Source organism: Pangasianodon hypophthalmus, chromosome 26 (assembly GCF_027358585.1).
Source record: "Pangasianodon hypophthalmus isolate fPanHyp1 chromosome 26, fPanHyp1.pri, whole genome shotgun sequence".
Lineage (NCBI taxonomy): Eukaryota > Metazoa > Chordata > Actinopteri > Siluriformes > Pangasiidae > Pangasianodon > Pangasianodon hypophthalmus.
Genome location: NC_069735.1, coordinates 72,501 through 92,919, shown reverse-complemented (window position 1 = coordinate 92,919; position 20,419 = coordinate 72,501). Strand labels below are relative to the sequence as shown.

Here is a 20,419-nt window from a genome sequence, read left to right as displayed (position 1 = left end):
CTTCTAATTTCCTTCATCCTCTGGATGGCCGGATAAGAGACTTTTATTATCGTGTCTACATCATGCTTCATTACATCTGTGTTCAGTTTAACACAGGTTTGCCGAAGTGTGTGTGTGTGTGTGTGTGTGTGTTGTAGTGAGATATCACTAAACTGTACTGACAGTGACTCAGTGCTGCTCTAATATGTTTATATGTTTACTGAAGTTTAACAGTTTTATGTTAATCACGTATGTTTTTGTACTCTACTCATTTAATGCTAATAAATGTTTAGAACTGATTCTTTGTCTCTTATCATTAGATAGATCACTTTATTAATCCCAGAGGGAAATTCACACACTACAGCTGCAGCAGAAGAAGAATAGTGTTTGCAGTGAGAAATAATCAAGAGTAATGAAATAAACATATTCAGTAAGATACCATAATCTACAAATTAGAGAATAAAACACATCAGATCCACTCTCGTGAGAAAAACAATCCTGTGTGCGGTCATGCCCTTACTTGTGTTGGTATGTAACATATGCGTGTGAGTGTGTGTGTGTGTGTGTGTGTTTAACACAAGTTTAAAAAGAAAATCGGGTAAAATGATATGTATATGATAAATGATGTACAAGTTGTGTGTCTGCAGCCTGAGAAAAGCCCGATGGAGTGAGAAATGTGCCACTGCAGTCTGAATTTTATTTTTATTTATTATTTTTATGCCTCTATTTGAATTTGTAATTGAAGTTATGTAGTTGAATTAGATCAAATTGAAATTATGTTCCAGATGTTATGTTCAAATTCTTCGTTTTGGTGACAGAATTTATTTCACATTCAGATAAAAAATGTCAGAACACATCTGGAGAGTAATAGAGTTCTGTTATAGAGTTCTTCAGCGTCCTCAGGGAACTCAGATTGTGTAACGTTGTGTAAAAGGACGTTTTTATATTTATACAAGGATTTGAGAGAATTAAAAGTTCACAGTTGCACCACGCTGACCTGACCTCAACCAAAAATAGAAACTGATTTCTGTTTTTGCATTTCTCCTTATTTTTTGTCCCCTTTAGTGAGGAGTGGAGCTGAAGTTGAGTAACCCATTGTGTATTGTGTTTCACTGAACATGTGACATTCTTTTCTATAAATCTGTATGAGAATAGGTCCAGGTCTGTAATCCCCACGCCCCTCCTCAGCCTCCGCATGGAGGATAAAACCTTCACAAGCCTTTCAGAAACACAGCTCATCTCTCAGACGATGTTTCTCCTCCAGTTCCTCTGTGGCTTTTTCACAGCGCTGATCACAGACGAGGACAAAAAGAAGTTGAAACCAGACACATATGACATCTCCATGTTTAAGCGGGGGGATCTCCTGGAGGTTCCCCGAACGCTCTTCACACATTTTGGGATCTACCTGGGCAACAACCGTGTGGCTCACCTCATTCCTGACATCCTGCCCCTTATCTCAGCTGATGAAAGTGCCATCTCCAAGATGGTGACCAACAATCGGCTGATTCTGGGTGTGATCGCAAAAAAGGCCAGCATTCGTGTGGACTCTGTGGAGGACTTTGCGTACGGAGCTGAGATTCTGGTGAACAGCATGGACAGGGTGTGCAGTTGGCCGCCGCTCCAGGGTGAAGAAGTGGCCAGGCGAGCGGAGAAGCTGATGGGATCCATGGACTACAGTCTGCTGTGGTTCAACTGTGAACATTATGTCATGTTCTGCAGATATGGAACCAGCGTGAGCTTTCAGACCTACCAGGTACAACATCACACAACACAACCAACAGTCTGAAAAACTTCACACCGTGTCTTACTCTCACATGGGCTTCATATAGGACTATGTTATCCAAGTTTCGATAATATTCATGTAGGATTCATATCACATTCATGTAGGATTCAGATCACATTCATGTAGGATTCAGATCACATTCATGTAGGATTCAGATCACATTCATGTAGGATTCATATCACATTCATGTAGGATTCAGATCACATTCATGTAGGATTCAGATCACATTCATGTAGGATTCATATCACATTCATGTAGGATTCAGATCACATTCATGTAGGATTCATATCACATTCATGTAGGATTCAGATCACATTCATGTAGGATTCATATCACATTCATGTAGGATTCATATCACATTCATGTAGGATTCATATCACATTCATGTAGGATTCAGATCACATTCATGTAGGATTCAGATCACATTCATGTAGGCACTACATATAGTTTTAGTTTTCAGTATCATGTGTAAAAGCATTTAGTTTTTATCCATGAGTGTACAGCTTTATTCACTTATCGTTCACACATTTTGCACATGTAATGCATGTTTATATTTTTCACGTGCAATTTTTACATATTAATCCATTTTTCAGAACTTAATCTTTCACACATGGTTTTAGCTATTCTCACGTTATGATCACGTTATTTACATGATGTCACGCATGTTTACTTGAGTCCACACGTGCACTTTCAGGGCCTAACATGTTGAAATGCATTTTCATGTTTTTCACATGATCACGTGTGGGATCTTGGAATCTGTGGACTGACATTTTGTAGTTTGGGATCAAAACTTTAAAACTAAACCAAAATACAGCATGTCCCAAAAGTCTCCATACGCAGGGGACCGTGTTTTCAATATGCCTTATTTGGAACAATGCAGAAATATTTACCTGCTCTACCTTACACTGGTCTTAGACATCAGGTATTTATTTTGTCCATTACATTTTGTTTTGCCCCTGCGTCTGTCCGTCCCAGATTCTCAACAGCGAGTGTTGGAATGTTTGTAGGATGTGTATGGAATTATCACTGTAACCTGCAGATGAACTGATGACATTTTGTCAAGGTCAAAGCAAGGTCAAATGTCTGAAATAGTTTTTCTTTAATAGCTTCTTTCCTATTTGAAGTATATTTTAAGGATATTACAAATCAGTAACAAGAAGGAGTAGACTTGGTGGCGGAGGCGTATCTGTCGACACGGTTGGCTTGGAGTTTGTTATTCTGTGGTTTAAAATTAGAAATGATGAAATGAGGGCAGGAGAAATGAAACTAGCCCGCCAAACGGGAATTATGAAATGTAATAAAGGCGAGACAGGAAATGAGTCATTATAACTTGAGGAAGTTTCCATCATTCCACATGTTTTCAGATATTTTAATGCTGAATATATCCAAAAATCAAGAAGTATCTCAATATCTCATTTAATTAATTACATTTTACTTAAATTCAAGAAAATAGCTTATTTTAGCAAGTTAATAAATTTATCTTTATTGATGGTTATTTAGCTTGTACTGAGTTTGAGTTTTTATACTCCGTATATGATTAATATATTCAGTTCAGTTTCATTTATATAACACTTTTAACAATAGACATTGTCCCAAATCAGCTTTACAGAAATCTACAGATGTAGATTTAGATCCTAATGAGCGAGCCAGAGGTGATGGTGGTGAGGAAAAACTCCCTGAGACGATATGAAGAAGAAACCTTGAGAGGAACCAGACTCAGAAGGGAACCATCCTCATCTGGGTGACACGGATAGTGTGATTATAAATCATTCCTGTGTACAGGTGTAGAAGAGTGAAACAGTACTGAGTGTGTGTACAGGATGTTCAGTGTGAGCAGATTGTGAATAAGAGTTCTGGGATGAGAAACAGGACAGTCTCTATGATTTCAGCAGTAGAAGATAAAGTTTTAATGTGAATATTGTTTTTCCTATCAGAAATTGATAAACTCCTTCAGTAAGAGTTTTATTCCGGTCAGGGGCGTGGCAGATCCGGACTATATCCCAGGAATACTGGGTGCAGCTTCATTTAATTTGTTGAAGTAAAAACCGACGGTGATTATTTTAAAAAAAAAATCAAAGTTTTTGATTTACTTACAGTTACAGTATGTTTGATTATAAAAAACAAAAGATTTTACTTTTGCGAGTTACAGCTATGGCTAAGACACATCATCTCCCACATTAAATACCAAAGTTAAAATTGGATTTAAAATGGCATGATACACAGTGTTTCTAACACGAGTATTCAGCTGGACACACACATTTTGTGAGGCTATAAAAGGTGTGTGTGTGTGTGTGTGTGTGTGTGTGTGTGTGTGTGTGTGTGTGTGTGTGCGTGTGCGTGCGTGTGTGTGTGTGTGTACTACATCAGTATTTCTCAAACATTTTGGAACCAGGGACCCTTTAACTGTCAATTAAATCTCCTGGACCTTATTTTATGATCATCAACTTTTATCAACTTTTCAAATATCAGGCTGATTATTTTAATGTGTGCAGTAATCAATATTCTGGATGTTTATTAGAGTTATACAGCTTTTTACCTCGGGATTTTCCACTGACAGAACACGTTAGGATCTACTTTACATTATTTATAGGTGACTTTTTTTTTTTTTTTTCAGTTACTGAGGTTTGGATTAAACTCATTCAATTCCAGTGAATAATCAAAATAATCATTATAAGAACTTAATGATAAACATAATAAATTGCGTGATGTGATTTCCACCACTGTAACTAAATAATGATGGCTTTAGGGCAGAGAAGTGTTTTATCTCCACCTATTGTTAAATCAGAATTAAAACTTCACCAACTTTTTCTGGGAACGTATTCTGGGAATTTGAGTGACATATAATCCTATTATAATTTTATGATCTTCCTCTGCTTCCTTTATGTCTAATATTACTCCTTTCTCGTGACACCTCATAGATGAATTAAATGTACACTACATCACACCACTGTTTTTGTGTAATTGCTGTCTGCAACCCTGCAATCTTAAACACACGATTTCATCCACTTACTGTACCATTCTGTTTAAACACGACCTTTACCCAGGTCTCTGATTATGGGAGACAACCGGTATTCAAGGAAAGGTTCACATACACATACAGTAAGATCACTATTAATTAGTCATATAGTTATCAGGAGGAAATTTATTTTTTAAAAATGACTAATTGTATGCAAAGTCATGTGACAGAAACTTTGTCAGTTGTTGACATGAACTGACGCACATTATTGTGCCTGATTCATACTGTATTTTTGTAGACACACACACACACACACACACACACTACTGTATTCACTGTATGTGAAATACAAATCAAAAGTCATTGAACACACCTTCACCTTCACCTTCTCTTCTCTTCTCTTTTTGCAGTTCTGTAAAAGGGTCAGGAAGATCGTGTTCAGTAGGACCAGCTCGTTCCTGAGTCTTGTGTTGTGTGTGTTCATTACGGTGTTTCTGGGCAGTGTGTCTGTGTGTGGAGTGTTACTCACACTGATCATTCCCTTCACCATATGGATGGCATCATAACTCTCTCTCCAAGTTATTACAGGTCATGGTTTAGTGATGTCCATGTAATTTATTGCATTAATATTACTGAACACTGTAATGTAGATTAGGAGTTATCACTGTGTGTTCATCTCACTACTGATACATATTCCAAATGTATAAATATATATATTTAGAGTAGAATATAAAATCTACATCATGTTGATGGAAACTTCCAGATTGAGTGTGAACATTGAATCTTATGTGAGAAAATCTGAAGTAATTTATTTTTATACTGTACAATAAACACAACTGGGCAGCACAGTAGCGTTCCCTCCTCATGGTTGTGGTTCGAGCCTGAGCTCGACTTCTTCCTATGTCCATGTGGGCTTCCTCTGGGTTCTCTGGTTTCGTCCCACCTCCTAAAAGCATGCCAGTGTGTGGATTGGCTAAGATAAATTCCAAAAGTGTGAATGAGCCTGTGGATGGGCGCGTGGATGGGCGCATGAATGAGTGTGGATGGGCGCGTGGATGAGTGTGGATGGGCGAGTGGATGAGTGTGGATGAGAGTGTGGATGAAAGTGTGGATGAGTGTGGATGAGAGTGTGGATGAGTGTGGATGGGCGCGTGGATGAGTGTGGATGGGCGCGTGGATGAGTGTGGATGGGCGCGTGGATGAGTGTGGATGAGAGTGTGGATGAGAGTGTGGATGGTCGTGTGGATGGTCGTGTGGATGGTCGTGTGGATGAGTGTGGATGGGTGTGTGGATGAGTGTGGATGGGCGCGTGGATGAGTGTGGATGAGTGTGGATGGGCGCGTGGATGGGTGTGGATGAGAGTGTGGATGAGAGTGTGGATGAGAGTGTGGATGGGCGTGTGGATGGGCGTGTGGATGAGTGTGGTTGGGCGTGTGGATGACAGTGTGGATGAGAGTGTGGATGGGCGTGTGGATGAGTGTGGATGGTCGTGTGGATGGTCGTGTGGATGAGTGTGGATGAGAGTGTGGATGAGAGTGTGGATGAGAGTGTGGATGAGAGTGTGGATGAGTGTGTGGATGAGAGTGTGGATGGTCGTGTGGATGAGTGTGGATGGTCGTGTGGATGAGTGTGGATGGTCGTGTGGATGGTCGTGTGGATGGTCGTGTGGATGGGCGTGTGGATGGGCGTGTGGATGGGCGTGTGGATGGGCGTGTGGATGGTCGTGTGGATGAGTGCATGGATGAGTGTGGATGAGTGTGGATGGACGTGTGGATGAGTGCATGGATGAGTGTGGATGGACATCATATCTATGGTGTATTCCTGCCTCAGACGCAGAGTCGCCAGGAGAGACTCCGGATCCATTGCCACGCTGATCAGGATAAAGTAAATGAAGGAATGCAGTGATTTTTCTGTTGTTTCTGTCTCAAACAACACACTTTATATTTACTCTTTACGTAGCTGCTGTGTTTATGGTGTACAGAGAAACCTCATACATTTGGAAATAAATGATAAGATCAATGTGTGAATAAATTAAATTTATTTGTTTATACATAAATATGGATTTCTGAACCCGACTGTATTTATGATTTTAGAATCATTAAATAAAAATAAATTGAAACTATGAACAACAAAAACAGAGGAAGTGCTTTCAATTACATGCTAGAATAAAAGATTATTTTTAAAAGAATACTTTTTAAAGCTTGACCTCTGACTGCAAAGTGGTGTTGAGTTCTACAGTTTTAAAGCAGAGTAATAAAGCAGAGTGTATGTGTGAATAAACCACAAATCTGTTACTATTAAAGTACTATAATATTACTCTTTCTATATTTATATGTTACTAAACTCTCAGTCTTACAGAAGGTAGAACAGTAGTATAGTAGAATAATAGTACAGAAGTACAGTAGAATAGTAGAATAATACAGTAGTATAGTAGGGTAGTATAGTAAGAGTAGTATAGTAAGAGTAGTACAGTAGGGTAGTATAGTAGTAGAATAGTAGAATAGTACAGTACTAATAGTAATACAGTAGTATAGTAGTAAGAGTAGTACAGCAGTAAAAGTAGTACAGTAATAAGAGTACTACAGCAGTAAGAGTAGTACAGTAGGGTAGTACAGTAGTAGAATAGTACAGTAGTACAGTAGTAAGAGTAGTACAGCAGTAAGAGTAGTACAGCAGTAAGAGTCGTACAGCAGTAAGAGTAGTACAGTAGTAGAATAGTATAGCAGTAAGAGTAGTACAGCAGTAAGAGTAGTACAGTAGTAAGAGTCGTACAGCAGTAAGAGTCGTACAGTAGTAAGAGTAGTACAGTAATACAGCAGTAAGAGTAGTACAGTAGTAGAATAGTATAGTAGTACAGCAGTAAGAGTACTACAGTAGTAAGAGTAGTACAGCAGTAAGAGTCGTACAGTAGTAAGAGTAGTACAGTAATACAGCAGTAAGAGTACTATAGCAGTAAGAGTAGTACAGTAGTAGAATAGTATAGTAGTACAGTAGTAAGAGTAGTACAGCAGTAAGAGTAGTACAGTAGTAAGAGTCGTACAGCAGTAAGAGTCGTACAGCAGTAAGAGTAGTACAGTAGTAGAATAGTATAGCAGTAAGAGTAGTACAGCAGTAAGAGTAGTACAGTAGTAAGAGTCGTACAGCAGTAAGAGTCGTACAGTAGTAAGAGTAGTACAGTAATACAGCAGTAAGAGTAGTACAGTAGTAGAATAGTATAGTAGTACAGCAGTAAGAGTACTACAGTAGTAAGAGTAGTACAGCAGTAAGAGTCGTACAGTAGTAAGAGTAGTACAGTAATACAGCAGTAAGAGTACTATAGCAGTAAGAGTAGTACAGTAGTAGAATAGTATAGTAGTACAGTAGTAAGAGTCGTACAGCAGTAAGAGTAGTACAGTAGTAAGAGTAGTACAGCAGTAAGAGTCGTACAGTAGTAAGAGTAGTACAGTAGTAAGAGTAGTACAGCAGTAAGAGTAGTACAGTAGTACAGTAGGGTAGTACAGTAGTAGAATAGTATAGCAGTAAGAGTAGTACAGCAGTAAGAGTAGTACAGTAGTAAGAGTAGTACAGCAGTAAGAGTAGTACAGTAGTACAGTAGTAAGAGTAGTAAGAGTAGTACAGCAGTAAGAGTAGTACAGTAGTAAGAGTCGTACAGCAGTAAGAGTAGTACAGTAGTAGAATAGTAAGAGTAGTACAGCAGTAAGAGTAGTAAGAGTAGTACAGCAGTAAGAGTAGTACAGTAGTAAGAGTCGTACAGCAGTAAGAGTAGTACAGTAGTAGAATAGTAAGAGTAGTACAGCAGTAAGAGTAGTACAGTAGTAAGAGTAGTACAGTAGTAAGAGTCGTACAGCAGTAAGAGTAGTACAGTAGTAAGAGTAGTACAGTAGTAAGAGTAGTACAGTAGTAAGAGTCGTACAGTAGTAAGATAGTAAGAGTCGTACAGCAGTAAGAGTAGTACAGTAGTAAGAGTCGTACAGCAGTAAGAGTAGTACAGTAGTAAGAGTAGTACAGTAGTACAGCAGTAAGAGTCGTACAGTAGTAAAAGTAGTACAGTAGTAAGAGTAGTACAGTAGTACAGTAGTAAGAGTAGTACAGCAGTAAGAGTAGTACAGTAGTACAGTAGGGTAGTACAGTAGTAGAATAGTATAGCAGTAAGAGTAGTACAGCAGTAAGAGTAGTACAGTAGTAAGAGTCGTACAGCAGTAAGAGTAGTACAGTAGTACAGTAGTAAGAGTAGTACAGCAGTAAGAGTAGTACAGTAGTACAGTAGTAAGAGTAGTAAGAGTAGTACAGCAGTAAGAGTAGTACAGTAGTAAGAGTCGTACAGCAGTAAGAGTAGTACAGTAGTAGAATAGTAAGAGTAGTACAGCAGTAAGAGTAGTACAGTAGTACAGTAGTAAGAGTCGTACAGCAGTAAGAGTAGTACAGTAGTAAGAGTAGTACAGTAGTAAGAGTAGTACAGCAGTAAGAGTAGTACAGTAGTAAGAGTCGTACAGTAGTAAGAGTAGTAAGAGTAGTACAGCAGTAAGAGTAGTACAGTAGTAAGAGTCGTACAGCAGTAAGAGTAGTACAGTAGTAAGAGTAGTACAGTAGTACAGCAGTAAGAGTCGTACAGTAGTAAAAGTAGTACAGTAGTAAGAGTAGTACAGTAGTACAGTAGTAAGAGTAGTACAGTAGTACAGTAGGGTAGTACAGTAGTAGAATAGTATAGCAGTAAGAGTAGTACAGTAGTAAGAGTAGTACAGTAGTAAGAGTAGTACAGTAGTACAGTAGTAAGAGTAGTACAGCAGTAAGAGTAGTACAGTAGTACAGTAGTAAGAGTAGTAAGAGTAGTACAGCAGTAAGAGTAGTACAGTAGTAAGAGACGTACAGCAGTAAGAGTAGTACAGTAGTAGAATAGTAAGAGTAGTACAGCAGTAAGAGTAGTACAGTAGTAAGAGTAGTACAGTAGTAAGAGTCGTACAGCAGTAAGAGTAGTACAGTAGTAAGAGTAGTACAGCAGTAAGAGTAGTACAGTAGTAAGAGTCGTACAGTAGTAAGAGTAGTAAGAGTAGTACAGCAGTAAGAGTAGTACAGTAGTAAGAGTCGTACAGCAGTAAGAGTAGTACAGTAGTAAGAGTAGTACAGTAGTACAGCAGTAAGAGTCGTACAGTAGTAAAAGTAGTACAGTAGTAAGAGTAGTACAGCAGTAAGAGTAGTACAGTAGTACAGTAGGGTAGTACAGTAGTAGAATAGTATAGCAGTAAGAGTAGTACAGCAGTAAGAGTAGTACAGTAGTAAGAGTCGTACAGCAGTAAGAGTAGTACAGTAGTAAGAGTAGTACAGTAGTAAGAGTAGTACAGTAGTACAGTAGTAAGAGTAGTACAGCAGTAAGAGTAGTACAGTAGTAAGAGTAGTACAGTAGTAAGAGTAGTAAGAGTAGTACAGTAGTAAGAGTCGTACAGCAGTAAGAGTAGTACAGTAGTAAGAGTAGTACAGTAGTAAGAGTAGTACAGTACTACAGTAGTAAGAGTAGTACAGCAGTAAGAGTAGTACAGTAGTAAGAGTAGTACAGTAGAAGAATAGTAAGAGTAGTACAGCAGTAAGAGTAGTACAGTAGTACAGTAGTAAGAGTAGTACAGTAGTAGAATAGTAAGAGTAGTACAGCAGTAAGAGTAGTACAGTAGTAAGAGTAGTACAGTAGTAAGAGTAGTACAGTAGTACAGTAGTAAGAGTAGTAAGAGTAGTACAGTAGTAAGAGTAGTACAGCAGTAAGAGTAGTACAGTAGTAAGAGTCGTACAGTAGTAAGAGTAGTACAGCAGTAAGAGTAGTACAGTAGTAAGAGTCGTACAGCAGTAAGAGTAGTACAGTAGTAAGAGTCGTACAGTAGTAAGAGTAGTACAGTAGTACAGTAGGGTAGTACAGTAGTATAGCAGTAAGAGTAGTACAGTAGTAAGAGTAGTACAGTAATAAGAGTCGTACAGCAGTAAGAGTAGTACAGTAGTAAGAGTAGTACAGTAGTAAGAGTCGTACAGCAGTAAGAGTAGTACAGTAGTAAGAGTCGTACAGTAGTAAGAGTAGTACAGTAGTACAGTAGGGTAGTACAGTAGTATAGCAGTAAGAGTAGTACAGTAATAAGAGTAGTACAGCAGTAACAGTAGTACAGTAGTAAGAGTAGTATAGTAGAGTAGTACAGTAGTAGAATAGTACAGTAGTAAGAGTAGTACAGTAGTAAGAGTCGTACAGCAGTAAGAGTAGTACAGTAGTAAGAGTAGTACAGCAGTAAGAGTAGTACAGCAGTAAGAGTAGTACAGTAGTAAGAGTCGTACAGCAGTAAGAGTCGTACAGTAGTAAGAGTAGTACAGTAGTAAGAGTAGTACAGTAATACAGCAGTAAGAGTAGTATAGCAGTAAGAGTAGTACAGTAGTAGAATAGTATAGTAGTACAGTAGTAAGAGTACTACAGTAGTAAGAGTAGTACAGTAGTACAGTAGTAAGAGTAGTACAGCAGTAAGAGTCGTACAGTAGTAAGAGTAGTACAGTAATACAGCAGTAAGAGTACTATAGCAGTAAGAGTAGTACAGTAGTACAGCAGTAAGAGTTGTACAGTAGTAGAATAGTATAGTAGTACAGTAGTAAGAGTCGTACAGCAGTAAGAGTAGTACAGTAGTAAGAGTAGTACAGTAGTACAGTAGTAAGAGTAGTACAGTAGTAAGAGTAGTACAGTAGTAAGAGTAGTACAGCAGTAAGAGTAGTACAGTAGTAAGAGTAGTAAGAGTAGTACAGCAGTAAGAGTAGTACAGTAGTAACAGTAGTACAGCAGTAAGAGTAGTACAGTAGTAAGAGTAGTACAGCAGTAAGAGTAGTACAGTAGTAAGAGTCGTACAGCAGTAAGAGTAGTACAGTAGTAAGAGTAGTACAGTAGTACAGTAGTAAGAGTAGTAAGAGTCGTACAGCAGTAAGAGTAGTACAGTAGTAAGAGTAGTACAGTAGTACAGTAGTAAGAGTAGTACAGCAGTAAGAGTAGTACAGTAGTACAGTAATATAGCAGTAAGACTAGTACAGTAGTAAGAGTCGTACAGTAGTAAGAGTCGTACAGCAGTAAGAGTAGTATAGCAGTAAGAGTAGTACAGTAGTACAGCAGTAAGAGTCGTACAGCAGTAAGAGTCGTACAGCAGTAAGAGTAGTACAGTAGTAAGAGTAGTACAGTAGTACAGTAGTAAGAGTAGTACAGCAGTAAGAGTCGTACAGCAGTAAGAGTAGTACAGTAGTAAGAGTAGTACAGCAGTAAGAGTAGTACAGTAGTAAGAGTCGTACAGCAGTAAGAGTAGTATAGCAGTAAGAGTAGTACAGTAGTAAGAGTCGTACAGCCGTAAGAGTAGTACAGCCGTAAGAGTAGTACAGTAGTACAGTAGTAAGAGTAGTACAGTAGTAAGAGTAGTATAGCAGTAAGAGTAGTACAGTAGTAAGAGTAGTACAGCAGTAAGAGTAGTACAGTAGTACAGTAATATAGCAGTAAGACTAGTACAGTAGTAAGAGTCGTACAGCAGTAAGAGTAGTACAGTAGTAAGAGTAGTACAGTAGTACAGTAGTAAGAGTAGTACAGCAGTAAGAGTAGTACAGTAGTACAGTAGTAAGAGTAGTACAGTAGTAAGAGTAGTATAGCAGTAAGAGTAGTACAGTAGTAAGAGTAGTACAGTAGTAAGAGTAGTACAGCAGTAAGAGTAGTACAGTAGAACAGTAATATAGCAGTAAGACTAGTACAGTAGTAAGAGTCGTACAGTAGTAAGAGTCGTACAGCAGTAAGAGTAGTATAGCAGTAAGAGTCGTACAGCAGTAAGAGTCGTACAGCAGTAAGAGTCGTACAGCAGTAAGAGTAGTACAGTAGTAAGAGTAGTACAGTAGTACAGTAGTAAGAGTCGTACAGTAGTAAGAGTCGTACAGCAGTAAGAGTAGTACAGTAGTAAGAGTAGTACAGTAGTACAGTAGTAAGAGTAGTACAGAAGTAAGAGTAGTATAGCAGTAAGAGTAGTACAGTAGTAAGAGTCGTACAGCAGTAAGAGTAGTACAGTAGTAAGAGTAGTACAGTAGTAAGAGTAGTACAGCAGTAAGAGTAGTACAGTAGTACAGTAGTATAGCAGTAAGACTAGTACAGTAGTAAGAGTCGTACAGCCGTAAGAGTAGTACAGCCGTAAGAGTAGTACAGTAGTAAGAGTAGTACAGTAGTAAGAGTAGTAAGAGTAGTACAGTAGTAAGAGTAGTACAGCAGTAAGAGTAGTACAGTAGTACAGTAGTAAGAGTAGTACAGCAGTAAGAGTAGTACAGTAGTACAGTAATATAGCAGTAAGAGTAGTACAGTAGTAAGAGTAGTACAGTAGTACAGCAGTAAGAGTTGTACAGTAGTACAGTAATATAGCAGTAAGACTAGTACAGTAGTAAGAGTCGTACTGTAGTAAGAGTCGTACAGCAGTAAGAGTAGTACAGTAGTACAGCAGTAAGAGTAGTACAGCAGTAAGAGTCGTACAGCAGTAAGAGTAGTACAGTAGTAAGAGTAGTACAGTAGTACAGCAGTAAGAGTAGTACAGCAGTAAGAGTCGTACAGCAGTAAGAGTAGTACAGTAGTAAGAGTAGTACAGTAGTACAGTAGTAAGAGTAGTACAGCAGTAAGAGTCGTACAGCAGTAAGAGTAGTACAGTAGTAAGAGTAGTACAGTAGTACAGTAGTAAGAGTAGTACAGTAGTAAGAGTAGTATAGCAGTAAGAGTAGTACAGCAGTAAGAGTAGTACAGTAGTACAGTAGTATAGCAGTAAGACTAGTACAGTAGTAAGAGTCGTACAGCCGTAAGAGTAGTACAGCCGTAAGAGTAGTACAGTAGTACAGTAGTAAGAGTAGTACAGTAGTAAGAGTAGTACAGTAGTACAGTAGTAAGAGTAGTACAGCAGTAAGAGTCGTACAGCAGTAAGAGTAGTACAGTAGTAAGAGTAGTACAGTAGTACAGTAGTAAGAGTAGTATAGCAGTAAGAGTAGTACAGTAGTAAGAGTAGTACAGCAGTAAGAGTAGTACAGTAGTACAGTAGTATAGCAGTAAGACTAGTACAGTAGTAAGAGTCGTACAGCCGTAAGAGTAGTACAGCCGTAAGAGTAGTACAGTAGTACAGTAGTAAGAGTAGTACAGTAGTAAGAGTAGTACAGTAGTACAGTAGTAAGAGTAGTACAGCAGTAAGAGTCGTACAGCAGTAAGAGTAGTACAGTAGTAAGAGTAGTACAGTAGTACAGTAGTAAGAGTAGTACAGTAGTAAGAGTAGTACAGCAGTAAGAGTAGTACAGTAGTAAGAGTAGTACAGTAGTAAGAGTAGTACAGTAGTACAGTAGTAAGAGTCGTACAGCAGTAAGAGTAGTACAGTAGTAAGAGTAGTACAGTAGTAAGAGTAGTACAGCAGTAAGAGTAGTACAGTAGTAAGAGTAGTACAGCAGTAAGAGTAGTACAGTAGTACAGTAGTATAGCAGTAAGACTAGTACAGTAGTAAGAGTCGTACAGCCGTAAGAGTAGTACAGCCGTAAGAGTAGTACAGTAGTACAGTAGTAAGAGTAGTACAGCAGTAAGAGTAGTACAGTAGTACAGTAGTAAGAGTAGTACAGCAGTAAGAGTAGTACAGTAGTACAGTAATATAGCAGTAAGACTAGTACAGTAGTACAGTAGTACAGTAGTAAGAGTAGTACAGCAGTAAGAGTAGTACAGTAGTACAGTAATATAGCAGTAAGACTAGTACAGTAGTAAGAGTCGTACAGCAGTAAGAGTAGTATAGCAGTAAGAGTAGTACAGTAGTACAGCAGTAAGAGTAGTACAGTAGTACAGTAGTAAGAGTAGTACAGCAGTAAGAGTAGTACAGTAGTACAGTAATATAGCAGTAAGACTAGTACAGTAGTAAGAGTCGTACAGTAGTAAGAGTCGTACAGCAGTAAGAGTAATATAGCAGTAAGAGTAGTACAGTAGTACAGCAGTAAGAGTCGTACAGCAGTAAGAGTCGTACAGCAGTAAGAGTAGTACAGTAGTAAGAGTAGTACAGTAGTACAGCAGTAAGAGTAGTACAGTAGTACAGTAATATAGCAGTAAGACTAGTACAGTAGTAAGAGTCGTACAGCAGTAAGAGTAGTACAGTAGTAAGAGTAGTACAGTAGTACAGTAGTAAGAGTAGTACAGCAGTAAGAGTAGTACAGTAGTACAGTAATATAGCAGTAAGACTAGTACAGTAGTAAGAGTCGTACAGTAGTAAGAGTCGTACAGCAGTAAGAGTAGTATAGCAGTAAGAGTAGTACAGTAGTACAGTAGTAAGAGTAGTACAGTAGTAAGAGTCGTACAGCCGTAAGAGTAGTACAGTAGTAAGAGTAGTACAGTAGTAAGAGTAGTACAGCAGTAAGAGTAGTACAGTAGTACAGTAGTATAGCAGTAAGACTAGTACAGTAGTAAGAGTCGTACAGCCGTAAGAGTAGTACAGCCGTAAGAGTAGTACAGTAGTACAGTAGTAAGAGTAGTACAGCAGTAAGAGTAGTACAGTAGTACAGTAATATAGCAGTAAGAGTAGTACAGTAGTAAGAGTAGTAAGAGTAGTACAGCAGTAAGAGTAGTACAGTAGTACAGTAATATAGCAGTAAGAGTAGTACAGTAGTAAGAGTAGTAAGAGTAGTACAGTAGTAAGAGTAGTACAGTAGTAAGAGTAGTACAGCAGTAAGAGTAGTACAGTAGTACAGTAATATAGCAGTAAGAGTAGTACAGTAGTAAGAGTAGTACAGTAGTAAGAGTAGTACAGTAGTACAGTAGTATAGCAGTAAGAGTAGTACAGCAGTAAGAGTAGTACAGTAGTAAGAGTAGTACAGCAGTAAGAGTAGTACAGTAGTAAGAGTAGTAGAGTAGTACAGTAGTAAGAGTAGTACAGTAGTAAGAGTAGTACAGTAGTACAGTAGTATAGCAGTAAGAGTAGTACAGCAGTAAGAGTAGTACAGTAATACAGCAGTAAGAGTAGTACAGCAGTAAGAGTAGTAGAGTAGTACAGTAGTACAGTAGGGTAGTGCGCAAGCGGCGGTGTGAATACGGAGTAAACGGGTACTATTTGTGTACTATTTATCTACACTATGTAGTGCGCTAGTATGAGCTTCTCTCCCACGTCACCGGCTCACTGTCGGTCTCGCGCTCATCGGGAACCGCAGCAACAAACGACGGTTTTTATTCACTTTAAACTTTACACCTTTAAACTTTGTGTTTTAAGTTTCTTCCTTTTATTCAATGCATTATTTGATTAAAACTATCGAGAATATTATAAACCTTAGATAAATAAATCTCCCAGGTAACCAGGTTTTTCCGGTTAGTCTGAATAACAGTTAGCTAATTTATGAAGTAACTTATACACAGAAGTGTTCATTCATTCTCTGTTAATTCCACATTATTCAGAATTTTGGATTTGGGATAAGTTTGTGGCTTATAACTGCCGTTTCGGTAATTAAGTGTTTAATGAAGTTGAACAACGAGCTAAGAGCTGGAAGCTAACTGCTTGTAGCTAGCGGTGTTTCAGTCAGTTAGCTAGCAGTTAGCTGCTGAGAGTTAGCGGTTAGCACAGAGTCAGGTCTCAGGTAATTCATCTCCTTCAGCTTCTCCTCTCTCTCTCTCTCCATCTCTCTCTCTCTCTCTCTCTCTCCATCTCTCTCTCTCTCCACTTCTCTCTCTCTCCATCTCTCTCTCTCTCCACTTCTCTCTCTCTCTCTCTCTCTCTCTCCATCTCTCTCTCTCTCTCTCTCTCTCTCTCTCCATCTCTCTCTCTCTCCACTTCTCTCTCTCTCCATCTTTCTCTCTCTCCATCTCTCTCTTTCTCTCTCTCCATCTCTCTCTCTCTCTCTCTCCACTTCTCTCTCTCTCTCTCTCTCCATCTCTCTCTCTCTCCACTTCTCTCTCTCTCCATCTCTCTCTCTCTCTCTCTCTCTCTCTCTCTCTCTCTCTCTCTCTCTCTCTCTCCATCTCTCTCTCTCTCTCTCTCTCCATCTCTCTCTCTCCACTTCTCTCTCTCTCCATCTTTCTCTCTCTCCATCTCTCTCTTTCTCTCTCTCCATCTCTCTCTCTCTCTCTCTCTCCATCTCTCTCTCTCTCCACTTCTCTCTCTCTCCATCTTTCTCTCTCTCCATCTCTCTCTTTCTCTCTCTCCATCTCTCTCTCTCTCTCTCTCTCTCTCTCCTCATGTTCAGGGAAAGACTTTTACAGGATTTGTTGGAATATCATTTGTTTATCCTTTAAACAGGAAAATACCATGCTCTTTTATAAAATTGTATAAAAAGTATAAACTCTATGAACATTTTTAGAAATTGCTCTGTAATGAAATGAAAATGTAAATTTTAATGATCAAAAACTGCGATTTCTGTTTCCCAATAAAGAAAAAACCTGGAATTGATTTTGATATGAATGAAATATGTGAAAAACAGTCAGTGTGATTTGAGTTTCAGAGATAGAGCGAATTAAAATAAAAACTGAAATATTTTTATTATTTTATAATATATATATATATATATATATATATATATATATATATATATATATATATATATATATATATAAAAAATAATATATAAATATAAATATATGTGTTTTTTTAGAAGACGTGTTACAGACACATTTTATCCACAAATCTATCTTAAATTATAAATAGAGAAAGAAATTCAGTGATAAACTCACATTTCACTTTCTGAATAAGTTCTAAATTTTATTATGTAATAATTATAAGTCCATTATTTCCCTTCGAACTGCGTCCAGAGCTCTTCCTGTCCTCAGAGCTTTCAGATCTCTCACCTCCGTTCTTCTTTACAAACCTGTTTAACGTTCACGAGTTAGACGCAGATTCGGTTTAAAAAAGTGCAGAATGTGTAGATCTGAGAGAAACCGGCCACTGTGATTACGATTGATTACGATTGATTACGATTGATTGTGCTTGACTGATTGATTGATTGATGATTGATTGTGTTTGACTGATTGATTGATTGATTGATTGATTGTGATTGATTGATTGATTGTGATTGATTGTGATTGATTGATTGATTGTGATTGATTGTGATTGATTGATTGTGATTGATTGATTGATTGATTGTGATTGATTGATTGTGATTGATTGATTGTGATTGATTGATTGATTGTGATTGATTGATTGCTCTAACATCCATCTGCCTCTGCAGAAAAATATACCTGTATTGCTCCTGAGCTGAACTGAGCTGTCTGATCTGGGCGCAGGTGGAGCAGCGTTAGTATCTTGCGCGCGTGTACGCAGTGCTGCGGTGTGTGAGGTGGAGATGAGTGAGGGTGGTGTTGAGCCGTGTGCTGATGGTCAGGCCTTCAGCCCTAATGAAACCGCTCTGCTGGCCCTGATGGAGAAGACCGGTTACAGTATGGTCCAGGAAAACGGACAAAGGAAATTTGGAGGTCCACCACCAGGTAAGGAATTAAATGCTTTAAGAGCATAGAAAATCTCATGAATTATAAAATTTATAAATAAGAGAAAACGTTATAAATAAGAGAGTGTTTCTCAGTTTGCTGAAGGTTATGCACAGAGGATTAGGAGTGTTATTGTTTGGAGTTTTCACATCATGAGAACCCAGTCGAAAATATCACCAGATTGATCATTCAGATCTTTTAAAAACACACAGACTGTGGTGAAATCTTTATACAAGTCTTTTTGCACATCCTTACAGACAGATAGATAGACAGATAGATAGATAGATAGATAGATAGATAGATAGATAGAACACCTAACTGTTCTTTAGAAAAATAGATTGTTAGACTTTTCAGTAAAAAGTTGTACACTGTCAGTGTTTATCACAGCGTGGGTTATGAGCTGAGAGAGAGTGACTGTGAGGAAAAATCACAGCAATGCTGTGTGTGTGTGTGTGTGTGTGTGTGTGTGTGTGTGTGTGTGGAGCGGATTAAACACTGGAAAAGAATCAGTGGCGTCGCTTAGCCGAGACACCGAGGTGCTGCTGTGTGATTTAGGATTAGGATTAGGATTAGGATTCCAGAGGGATGGGGAGTGGAATTGTTTTGGGAATCACAATCACAAAACGTATGTAGCTTTCTTACGTATTACGTATGTAGCTTTCTTACACAATGTTGGATCGATTGGTTTTAAGGCATGCATTAGACAATTTATATTCTTTGTCATTATAGACAATATATTTATTTCTCTATTTACTAGGAAGTGATTTGAATTAGACAGATCTGATGTGAGGTGTTTACACTAGAGACAGATGCTGATCTTGTGTTTGTGTTCGAGGCTGGGAAGGTCCTCCTCCTCCCCGAGGCTGTGAGGTATTTGTGGGAAAAATTCCCAGAGATATGTACGAGGACGAGCTGGTGCCCGTGTTCGAGCGCGCAGGCCGCATCTATGAGTTCCGCTTGATGATGGAGTTCAGCGGGGAGAACCGTGGCTACGCCTTCGTCATGTACACCACCCGAGAAGCAGCGCAGCGAGCCATTGCCCTCCTCGACAACTACGAAATCCGTCCAGGGAAGTTCATCGGAGTGTGTGTGAGTCTGGACAACTGTCGCCTCTTCATCGGCTCTATTCCTAAAGACAAGAAGAAGGAGGAAATCCAGGAAGAGATGATGAAGGTCAATGTTTCAGTTAATCAGTATTTTGATTATTAAATGTTGTATAATGTGAGTATATGCAGTACCTGAGATTTCCTGCACTTTCAGACCTTACACTGGGCCTCACTGAGAAATCTTAAAGTAGTACAGTTGTATGTAAATATTTTTGTGGCCAAACTGAGCTAAAAATTCCCACCACATCTATAAAGTGTTCCAGTAACGCAGCTCAGCCACTGCAGCGTGTCGGCTGCCACAGACTCACACTAACTCCTCCTTCTTTTATAGGGTGCCAATACTTTAGTCCTGATTGACCGGTGAGTCTTATTTGTGTTCATTTTGATTGTGTATTCAGGTAACAGATGGAGTGGTGGATGTTATCGTGTACCCCAGTGCCATGGACAAAACTAAGAACCGTGGTTTTGCGTTTGTGGAGTACGAGTCACACAAAGCCGCCGCCATGGCTCGCAGGAAGCTCATCCCAGGTATTTATAAACAGCAGAACGGACAGGAAGGACAGGAACGCTCATTATCACAGCACTCACGCTCAGCAGCGGCGGGATGTGAACTCCGGAGGAGACTGGGAGAGTTTTTAAGATCTTTATATTTCTTTATATTTCTGTGATAAAGAATACAAAAAGAGCACTTCATGGTATGTAATTAGTTAAGAGTCCTGTGTTGTGTAAGTTAATCTTATAATTCTCACATGGAGTAATTTAGTGTTTGGGCCTCTCAGTGTGCGGTGTGTTAGGGATTAGTAACGCTCTAGTGCTGTGGAGTTAGACTGTGATTCCTAATGAATTTCAGTCATAACACTGGACAGCAGTTTCTCCATCATCGCAAGGTCTCGAGACTTTTCACAGAGCAAGTCTAAATGTGAAAGCAGAAAATGAGTCTTTGGTGCCGTGGTGAGCTCCATGGTTTCGTGTGCTGCATGTAGTCTGTGCTCTGTAGTATAGTAGTAAATTTTCTTCCTCTTACTTTCATAAAAAGTTTTCATCAGCTCAAGTTTTATATAAAGAGGGGGCAAAAATATCTTTGTTGTGTTGACATGTGCTTCATGCTCCACACGTTTCTGTCCTGGAAGCCTAGACTTAGCTTTTCACTGTAG

At 38.8% G+C, this 20,419-nt stretch overlaps 3 protein-coding genes across 3 annotated transcripts in view; 2 read left to right on the top strand and 1 right to left on the bottom strand.

The window, feature by feature from the left end:
- The first annotated feature begins 40 nt into the window (after positions 1 to 40).
- Positions 41 to 6,991, top strand: lratb.2 (lecithin retinol acyltransferase b, tandem duplicate 2). Its single transcript, XM_026910890.3, has 2 exons — positions 41 to 1,732; positions 5,129 to 6,991. The coding sequence occupies exons 1-2, from the start codon at positions 1,175 to 1,177 to the stop codon at positions 5,282 to 5,284; spliced, it is 714 nt and encodes a 237-aa protein (XP_026766691.2). The 5' UTR covers positions 41 to 1,174; the 3' UTR covers positions 5,285 to 6,991.
- LOC128317485 (putative uncharacterized protein FLJ46204) lies at positions 5,460 to 6,581 on the bottom strand. The gene has a single exon (XM_053229651.1). The coding sequence runs from the start codon at positions 6,579 to 6,581 to the stop codon at positions 5,460 to 5,462; it is 1,122 nt and encodes a 373-aa protein (XP_053085626.1).
- An 8,755-nt stretch (positions 6,992 to 15,746) lies between the features above and the next one.
- rbm46 (RNA binding motif protein 46) overlaps positions 15,747 to 20,419 on the top strand; it is a 9,451-nt gene continuing 4,778 nt past the window's right edge. The window contains exons 1-4 of the mRNA XM_034299999.2: positions 15,747 to 15,911; positions 17,959 to 18,159; positions 18,995 to 19,332; positions 19,664 to 19,793. Of these exons, the coding sequence (XP_034155890.1) occupies positions 18,018 to 18,159; positions 18,995 to 19,332; positions 19,664 to 19,793 (610 nt within the window). The 5' untranslated portion in view covers positions 15,747 to 15,911; positions 17,959 to 18,017. The remainder of the gene's footprint in view (positions 15,912 to 17,958; positions 18,160 to 18,994; positions 19,333 to 19,663; positions 19,794 to 20,419) is intronic.

Coding starts and splice junctions, on each gene's coding strand:
- lratb.2 (XM_026910890.3), top strand. CDS start 1,175: ATGGAGGATAAAACCTTCACAAGCCTTTCAGAAACACAGCTCATCTCT. Junction 1,733..5,128: donor TGAGCTTTCAGACCTACCAG/GTACAACATCAC, acceptor CTCTTTTTGCAG/TTCTGTAAAAGGGTCAGGAA.
- LOC128317485 (XM_053229651.1), bottom strand. CDS start 6,581: ATGGATCCGGAGTCTCTCCTGGCGACTCTGCGTCTGAGGCAGGAATAC.